At 42.8% G+C, this 9,086-nt stretch overlaps 1 protein-coding gene across 1 annotated transcript; it reads left to right on the plus strand.

Moving 5' to 3' along the window:
* The first annotated feature begins 240 nt into the window (after positions 1-240).
* mlxipl (MLX interacting protein like) lies at positions 241-8,938 on the plus strand. Its single transcript, XM_077592253.1, has 18 exons — positions 241-490; positions 551-922; positions 2,211-2,317; positions 2,406-2,488; positions 2,575-2,664; positions 2,733-2,774; positions 4,784-4,958; positions 5,248-5,328; positions 5,561-5,709; positions 5,789-6,332; positions 6,403-6,476; positions 7,052-7,274; positions 7,349-7,440; positions 7,508-7,630; positions 7,705-7,832; positions 7,911-8,034; positions 8,337-8,466; positions 8,563-8,938. Exons 2-18 carry the CDS (start codon positions 588-590, stop codon positions 8,742-8,744), a joined length of 2,682 nt encoding a protein of 893 aa, XP_077448379.1. The 5' UTR covers positions 241-490; positions 551-587; the 3' UTR covers positions 8,745-8,938.
* Positions 8,939-9,086: the final 148 nt, after the last annotated feature.

Raw genomic sequence — 9,086 nt, forward strand, 5'->3', positions numbered from 1 at the left:
GTGCCTTAGTCTAAACGAGTGGGCAATCCGGTCCTCGTCGCATGCTGTGGGTGCACGTTTTTGTTCCAACCGATCCAGTACAGATGTTTTGACCAATGAGATTTCTGCAGAAAACTATAATCACTTGATTTCAGTCAGGTGCTGCTTTTTCCAGCAGACCTCCTCATTGGCCCAACTGTCTGCGCTGTTTCCGTAGGGAGGAAATCCGGCAAACATTCTTCCCTTTCTGAAATCAGTTTGACACGTGGTCTAAAATACACGCTCATCACATAGTGGTTCAACAAGATGTCCCGATTGAACATTTTTCAATCAAACCAGCGCCGTCTGGTGGAGGATCGCTCTTTCTGCCTCGTGTTGATCGTCCATCCCTCAAGGTCTATCAATTATTACCACCGCAGGACTTTAACACCAGCGAAGTGGAAGGAAAGAAGCGGTTTGCACAATCAACCGTTCAGTGGGGAGGGGAGTGGTGTCATCTGGTGAAGACACGGTGAGCAACAAAAAGAAAGACCCTCAACCTCAATCTCTTATCTCTACTCTCGCCCACCAGTTGGCCCGGGCATTTTCATTTTTCAATTGGAAGTGCAATGGCGACCATCGGAAGATTGGTGCCCATCGACGGCAGCGAGCTTCTCGACTCTTCCGAGGCCGAACCCGAGTCGGAGCAGGCTCGGGCACCTGCCTTCGGGCCTCTCCACTACACGCAGGTCATCCACAGCGGGCACTTTATGGTGTCGTCGCCCCACAGCGACAACGACGCCCAGCCAGGTGGATCGAGAGGGGGAAGGCGTCCGAGGTACGACTTCGATACGGTCAACCGCACCTGGTGTCAGACGTACCGCTACGGACCGCGGAGCTCCGGCAGCCTGAGCATCGACCCGACTCTCACGCGCATTTTTGAGTGCATGTCCCTGGCCTACAGGTGGGTGTCCAAGTCAGAAGCATATTCATGCCTTCATCCGGACTGTCTTGCTCGTTTGCTGCCATTGACGCGGAAAGACGTCGAATCAGACGTCTGTCATCGTCAAAGGCAGTTGAAACCAGGCTTTGCAGGGTTTGATCGACTAATTGATTAGCCAATGAATTGATAATAGTCATCATAGTGACCCCAGAATCGTCCTTATTCTCGTTTTAAGCTTCTAATCGAGAATATTTGATTTCTTATTTATTTATTATAACCCCCCCAAAAATGGAAACATAGATTAAATATACAAAAATAGATATTTTCCTTTATTTCTTTTTTTTTTCGGGCATGTGATAAAAATAAAAAGGGGAAACAAACTTAAAAAAGAAAAATGATTCTATTGGAAATTTAACTATTAACTGGACTTTGAGTCTAGTTGGCTAGATTTGTGTAGCTGATGTAATGCCGACTTATTGTTGTTGTGGTGGTTGTTGCAGTCCTGTTTTTACTTTGCTTCTCTTAATTTTTTGTTGTGGTTGTTGGAATCTTCTGATTTGACTTTGTTTCTCTTAATTTTTTGTTGTGGTTGTTGCAATCTTCTGTTTTTACTTTGTTTCTCTTAATTTTTTTGTCGTGGGGCTTTAGGACCAGTAATTCCAAGACTTGCGTTTGTTTAACTTGCATCTAAAAATGTATGTACTACAATATTTGAAATCAATAATGCTCCACTACGTACGATTCGAAGTGCTGGTGTACCTTTCCCCTCCATTTAGTGATTTGCTGCATATATTTTCCATCAGATCTTGGGCTGCCATCGAGTCTAGTATAGTGTCAAATTCGATCCGTATTTTTTGTTTAGGTTTTTAAGAGCCACACGATTGGACGTTTGTCGCCGTTCATGGCACTGAAAGAGTTAAGCAGCAGTACTACGGTTTCTACCTGCCGCCATTTACTCTCTCTTGTTTTTCAAGCGTTATGTACTCATCAACTCGACTCGACTTCCTGGCAACTCTTGATTGTCCCACATTAGGAGAGGTCCTTTGCCTCTGGAAAACTGCAATTAGCAGATTCGGTCATCTTTTTTGGATTTATTTAACTCATTCACTGATGGGATGTTAAGTCTTTTAAGTTCCATTTTTCATCCTCAGGCTTTTCTACTGCTTTATAAAAAGGAAAACATTCCCGCAAGACTTTATGTATCTTAAAATGTTAACTTTTTCCATGCCTACCAGTCGGCACAATACGCACTAAAATTAATACTGATACCGAAACAAGTATCAATGCTGTTTTGTTTTATTCCTTTCAGTGGGAAGATTGTGTCTCCAAAATGGAAGTCTTTCAAAGGACTGCGTCTACTGTGGAGGGATAAGATCCGTCTGAACAACGCAATTTGGAGAGCATGGTTCATCCAATGTGAGTGAGTCCACAGCTCTTAATATTTTGACACTGAATGAAGAAAGGTCATCTATTCATGACTTTTTTTTCTGAATACTCTGTTCAGATGTTGAAAAGAGGAAAAACCATGTGTGTGGCTTTGTGACCCCATTGGAAGGATCTGAGGCAGATGCCCACAGAAAGCCTGAAGTAAGTGATTTGTCTTTTTCTTTGGGTGTATTTTTCAAATGTACACCTTTTCATGTATGACACATGCATTTTTTTTCTTTGTACAGGCCATCGTATTAGAGGGAAGCTACTGGAAGCGACGGATTGAAGTGGTCATTAAGGAGTATCATAAGTGGAGGATATATTATAAGGAGAGAGTAAGCATTTCGGCTTGACTTTGGTTTGTTGTTCTGAGTCCAACTTCAACTGCTGTCTTCTCGTGCAGATTCAAAAAGAGAAGGATCACATCATATTGATGCTACAAGAGGTATGACGTGGGTGGCTTCCTGTTTTTTTTGCATTTCCATGTTTAAAGAGTCTCATTGGCTGCCGTTGATGATGCCAGTTCGTTTGGACTCCCTCGTTTAAATGAACTGAGTGTCTATTGTTGTCACTGGCAGGCAGTGAGTAACTTTTTAAAAAAGATTTTAAAGTGCTATTGAGGGTCAAAACCAGAGTGGAGTTAAATATTTATTTTGTTAATGACCAAAAATAGTCACATGTCCTATAAAGTTTGAAATGTTAGATGTTGAACAAAAGTAACATTCATAAATTGCAAAAAAGTCTGTTTTGATATTCTTCTCTCCCCCTATTTGTGCTGTCAGCCCCCAAATACAAAGTATAATCACTTAACATAGAAACTGTCATAGAATGAGCTTTCTAATAACTGGTTAGATTTCCCTTTTGGCCAAAAAAAATGTACAGAAAAAACATCATTTCATATTTAAAATTAAAAAAACATTATCAGCCAGGCCTAAAAATAGACACACCTGTTCAATTCAGCGCATTCAGTGACTGAGGATGCTAGATGTCCAATCATGTGGCTCTTTTCATCCTTCTGCTGTGAATGAAAATGAGTTGGTCACAAGTAGACGCCCAATTCATTTGAACTGGGAAGCATGGCATCGAATAACATTTTGTGAATCTAACGCTGGCCCGGGGAAAAACATTAAGGACACAACTTGCGTCACCGTGGAACGTGTGGGCAATTGACGCATGTTCCTCGCCAGCCAGCCGTGACAATACTCCAAGCACATCTTCACGCCTCGTCTTTATTATGTGGGGGGGGGGGGGCTCTCAAGCTTAATCAAATATGACCTAGATCCTCAAATGCCTGATATTAAAAAAAAAGGGAGAAGAAAAAGCAGCACGTTTTACAATGACGTCACCTTCACAAACAATCATAAGAAGCTAAAAGGAAATGGACACTTTTAGAAAAACGCCTCAGTGACATTTCATATTCGATATTTACGCCAGGCCAATTTATTTGTGAAGCAAAAATTCTGTCATTTACATGACATTAAAATTAGCAATAAATATTTCTTGGTAATCTTTCTTTGAATGATTCAAAGTTTTTTTGTTTTGTTTAATAATGGGACAATGCATATTAATGCACATTTAAATGTTCATGTTAATGAACACATATATGTAAATATGTAAGTTTATAGCTGACAAAAACTGGCACCCCTGCGCTTTCCGAAAAATATTAATGAAACATCCATTCAGAAAAATTTTCCATAAAGGCAATCACCGGAAGTAGGAAATTGCACTCCATGTTTTTTTGCATCTGTTTTGCCGTGGTTGCATTTGATGTTGATGGGATCGTCAAATCCTCTTGTTCACCCGCACGTGAGGGTGACTACCGCACCAGAATTAGGTCAGGGACAAAAGACCAACCTTCTTATTGAAATGGTGAGACGTCAAAATAAATGAAAAAAAAAACGGGCATAATCATTACTTGGAAGGGGGGTTCATCTCTTGAACAATATACCCACTTTGTATCTTGTTTTTTTTTCATTCAGCAAACACACACACACACACACGCACGCTATGCGGCAATCGTTACTCTTGCACATGCATACTATTCTTCAATGGTGACCAATCAACAGGCAAAAAGAAATTGCAAGGGGAACTGTCATGTGCTTAGATGCAATCAAAACCGACCGTGGTGCCGTTTGGGCTTCCCATAAATGCGGAGTCTCCGATCACCATGGTCAGAATCCAGAGACGTTTCTCCAGCGGGAGGAAAAAACTGTTTGGGGATCTTTTTACGGGGCTGCAGAGCTGGATTTTAAAGAGAGGTTGGAAGCCAGGGCTTTTTAATATTTTTAATTGACTCTTTGTTTCCCGTTGTCAAACCGGAGGACAAAAAAAAGATTAATTTTCGGAGTTTCAATGAAGAAAATGTAGCCTATTTAAAAAGAAAAATCATGCTTGTTTTGGCAGTGTAGAACTGGTGTGATTATTCTAATTTACTATGTATCTGATGTACTCAAGGGTCAAATCTGCCAGGGAAAATTGGAGAAAGGGTCCCATCAGATGTATCAAGAGCCTGCGGCAATACCAGAGGAGGCACACATGTTTGACCCGGAATACCTTCTGTCGGACATCTCTGATACCCTGTTCACCATGACACAGAAACAGTGCCCTTGGCCCAGCCAGCGTCACAACAGTAAGTTGGAATGTACAGCACACACACACACGCATATAGCAAATATGTGTGTCGATTTTTTTTTTTTTTACACAGAGCGCATAATAGAATTTTTAAATGTGATAAGAGTGAAAGGGATAGTGTCCTTTTTTTTGTGATGGTATAGGGAATGAGTCAACTCATTAGAACATTTGAGGTTCAAGTTATTATTGTTGCAGCACTTCTTTTTTTTTAATAATTAAAATGTGCTTATATGTAAAGAACTGACATAAACTGAGATTTTACCAGACATTGTCTTCTTCTCCCTCAGCATACACAACAAATGCGGATATGATTCAGCCTGGCCTCACTCCTCTACAACCCAATTTGGATGATTTCATGGATATACCAGGTATTGACTTCTTGGTTTCAACAAATACTGCAGTTTTTGCAAAATTGTATTTGCCTTCTTTTTCAACCATTAGTCTGCAGTTCACCCACTCGATATTATTAAAATATTAAAATGGGTTTGATTTGATTGAGATATGGGACACTCATCATTGAGATGACTTTCTAAAATTAAAGTATCTCTTTTTAGTATCCTTGTGAGTGATACTTCAAACTTTTGATTTTTTTTTTTACAGATATCTTTTTGAACTCTGGGATCCAATCATGTGAACAGTCCGATTTTGCAGACTCCGGTTATCTTGAAAGTTCCTCCAGCATTGCACTCGCTCCTTTCCCCCCTGCGCACGCCATTCCTCAACTACTTATTGACACCCAGCTCTCTGAGGTAATTGCCCTGGTATTTATGCACACATACCGAAGATATTCTTCTGCGCCCGTGCAAATAACGGGTCATTTTTCCTCAGGTGGGCGTGTCCTCCGAAAATCTGCCTCAGTCCTCCTCATATAATCCTCAAACAGACCGCGGTGGCGAATACCACTCGACCACCTTACAATACGGAGCCCAGTCCTGTTCTGACCCGACTTTGAATGCACTGTTCCCCCCCAACATTGAGCAATTTTTTTCTAGCGCCATGCCATTTTTTTACCCTGTCCCATGTCACAATTTCAGCTCCGCAACCGCCAGCGTCACCCCCAGCGTCATCACTCACACCGTTTACACAGTGGCGGGTATGCCGGAACCTTCCGGCCGGCCTCACGCGGGGGTCCCCTACGCCCAACCTCCGTGCCACTCTCTCAGCTATTCGCCGTTTGGCGAGGCTCAGCCACCTGGAAACGCACCGCACCGCTTTGCGGTTCCCGAAGTTTCCAGCGCACAAGGGAGAGGGAAGCACAAGCAGAAGAGAAGTGGCGTGAGAACGTCCGGTCCACCTGTGGATCTGTCTCACACCATGCCTGCCGCCCCTACTAGCTGCCTGGCTAAGCTGCTCTCCACTGGTCCCCCTGAGCGTATGTTAGCATTTTTTGAAAGCCATCTTGGAGGGGAAAAAACATGACTTGCGCTGCTTTTTGTCTTCAGGAAAACCACCGGTGGGTTTCAAAAGCAGTCGTGTGACGGTCAAAGGTCAGAGGTCAACATCTCCCAGAGCGACGGTGAGTTGACTTGCTTTCATTTCAATGGGTGAAAGATGATTTTTGTGTTTTAAGGGATGAACACGGCCACAGAATTGACTCCCGCACTGCCATTGACATTGCTAGACGTCAATTGTATATGAACAGGGAGGGCTGGCATGAAAGGTCAATCTAATAGATGTCCAATCCATTTTGACGGGGATGGGTGAATGAACCTCATCCATGAAACATGAGCATTCACAGCATTTCCCACCAGTTTACAGGAATTGCCCGAAAAGAATTGTGTAACAACTAGGATTATAATTGAAAACTGGCGGATATCATTTTTGGGTCATTCTATGCCATACGTGCATGACAAATAATAATACTGTGATCCGTATGTGGATACCCGGTCTTACTGGGGTTTTTATTTTTTTTAATTACATAAAAAAATAGCCATTTGTCCTTTTAAGGGCTTTAAAAAATATTAAAGGTCAAACAAAAGTAAGATAATACAAACTATTTTTCTCTTTACCACACAGTTTAAATGACTACTATAACACTAAGGCTATTCTATATAAATGAGTACGCGTGTCTAATTTTTGCTCATTCTGCAGCACGCTTCATTGCAAGGGCAGCAATCGGACGGCTGGCGCGGCGCCCAACCAGTATTGCACAACCAGAGGTCGGGCCAGGGTCACAGTCGAAGCGCCAAAGGGTCAGCGGCGTCTTCCCTAATCAGCGATGACGGCGCCTGCACGAGCGCAGCACCTCTGACCCCCAAGACTGAAAGACTGTCCCCTGTCCATTTTTATGGCACGGACAGAAGCATCTTAACAGGTATGCCGTTGGGGATTAATTGGCTTTGTGTTATTTTTTTCCCCCCCGTGTGTGACCTGTCCCTTTTTCTCCAGATATGGGCCAAACATCGCCACTAGAAAAATCCTCTAACCCAGAGTCGCCATATTCGGGCTCTCTCGTGTATGGAATGATAGAATCCAGCAAGGTATGGACATACACTGCATGTATTAACGATGATGTTCCATGGAGACGAGTCAAAATGTCTCCCGCAGATAACAGAGAGCAGACAGATAAGCCACATCTCCGCTGAACAGAAGAGACATTTCAACATCAAACTAGGATTTGACACTTTACACAGCCTGGTGGCCACGCTCAGCTCTCAACCAAGCATCAAGGTAGGGTGCCAGGCTGGAACACGCATCCGCTTTTGACCGTGATCCAAATCCACGTCCTGTCAATGTCGGCGCAGATCAGCAAAGCCACCACGTTGCAGAAGACGGCCGAGTACATCGTGAAGATGCAACAGGAGAGGGCTCTCCTGCACGAGGAAGCTCAAAGACTCCAAAATGACATTCAGCTCCTGAACTCTGCCATCAAGTGAGACCCCCCTGGCTTAGTTTAAATGGCACATTGCTGCGGAATTTTCAACATGCAAATTGTGTTGTGTATTTACAGTAGCTGCCAGCAGCAGCTGCCCGCCACGGGCGTGCCTATCACACGACAAAGATTTGACCACATGAGGCAAAAGTTCCGAGAGTACGTCCAGGCGCAGACTCTGCAAAATTGGAAGTTTTGGATCGTATCCTTCAGTCGGGAGTCGTTCACGTCCAATTCATTTCGGGTGGGAATGCAAGCAGATAGTTTGTTAGGAGATGAATTAGTTTCAAAATATTTAAAAAAATCTATAGAAATATTTTTCCTTTTTTTTTTTTTACCTGAGTTCAAATCATATTAGATTGAAACCGTTAAAATCAACACCCATTTCGATTGGTCAGGCGTCTATCTTTGTCAATGTCACTGAAACATGATTACACACTGACAACTCTATCTACTAACAAAATCAAGAAATACTTGGATGTTATTTCCTCAACTTAGTTTCAGTTCAGCGTCATCATCGAGCCACTTTTTGAGTCCTATAATGAAATGGTGTCTACTGCCAGTGTGGAACAACTGTGCCAATCCACTTTATCCTGGTTGGACCAACACTGCTCACTGCCTTCTTTAAGACCCAGTTAGTACTACACAATTAGTCTCATCAGGTCATTACTTGTGTATTTTTGCTTCCATTAGGCTTGTCAACTGCCATTTTAATTTTGCTCCCCCTCAGTGGTCCTGAGTTCACTCCGTCTCCTCAGCACCACCACACCCATTCTAAGCGACCCGGGACTGCTGCCCGAGCAGGCCTACTTTGCCGTCACCCGGGGCGACCCCTCTCCCTCGGACCACTCCATACAGAACCCGGCTCAAGACAATGAGTTTCTAGACCCCTTTTCATCTTTCCATTCTTAAATAGAACTTACAAACGGCTGCTAAAAGAATGTATGCTTCCCCCACAAAGTCATCCGCATCCCTATTTGTTTCGATGTAGGATACAATTCGCGTTACAAGCATTTTGTTATGGTTGCGTGTTTAACACTTTGAAAGTGTCATTCTTTTGCATTTTACTCCAAAGAAGTATTAAAAGTGGAACGTTTACTGCAGAATGTTACAAATTCAACTATGATTAACCACAAGTTTCAAAATGTGTTTCAGGTAGACTTGGGTTGTTGTTGCGGTTTTTCCTCAAAGGGCTTTTAAGGGACCTGTACTACTGTAATCCTACAGTACATATAGTAGTAATCCTGTGTTACT

The sequence above is a fragment of the Stigmatopora argus genome, chromosome 22 (genome assembly GCF_051989625.1).
Source record: "Stigmatopora argus isolate UIUO_Sarg chromosome 22, RoL_Sarg_1.0, whole genome shotgun sequence".
In the NCBI taxonomy this organism is placed as follows: Eukaryota; Metazoa; Chordata; class Actinopteri; order Syngnathiformes; family Syngnathidae; genus Stigmatopora; species Stigmatopora argus.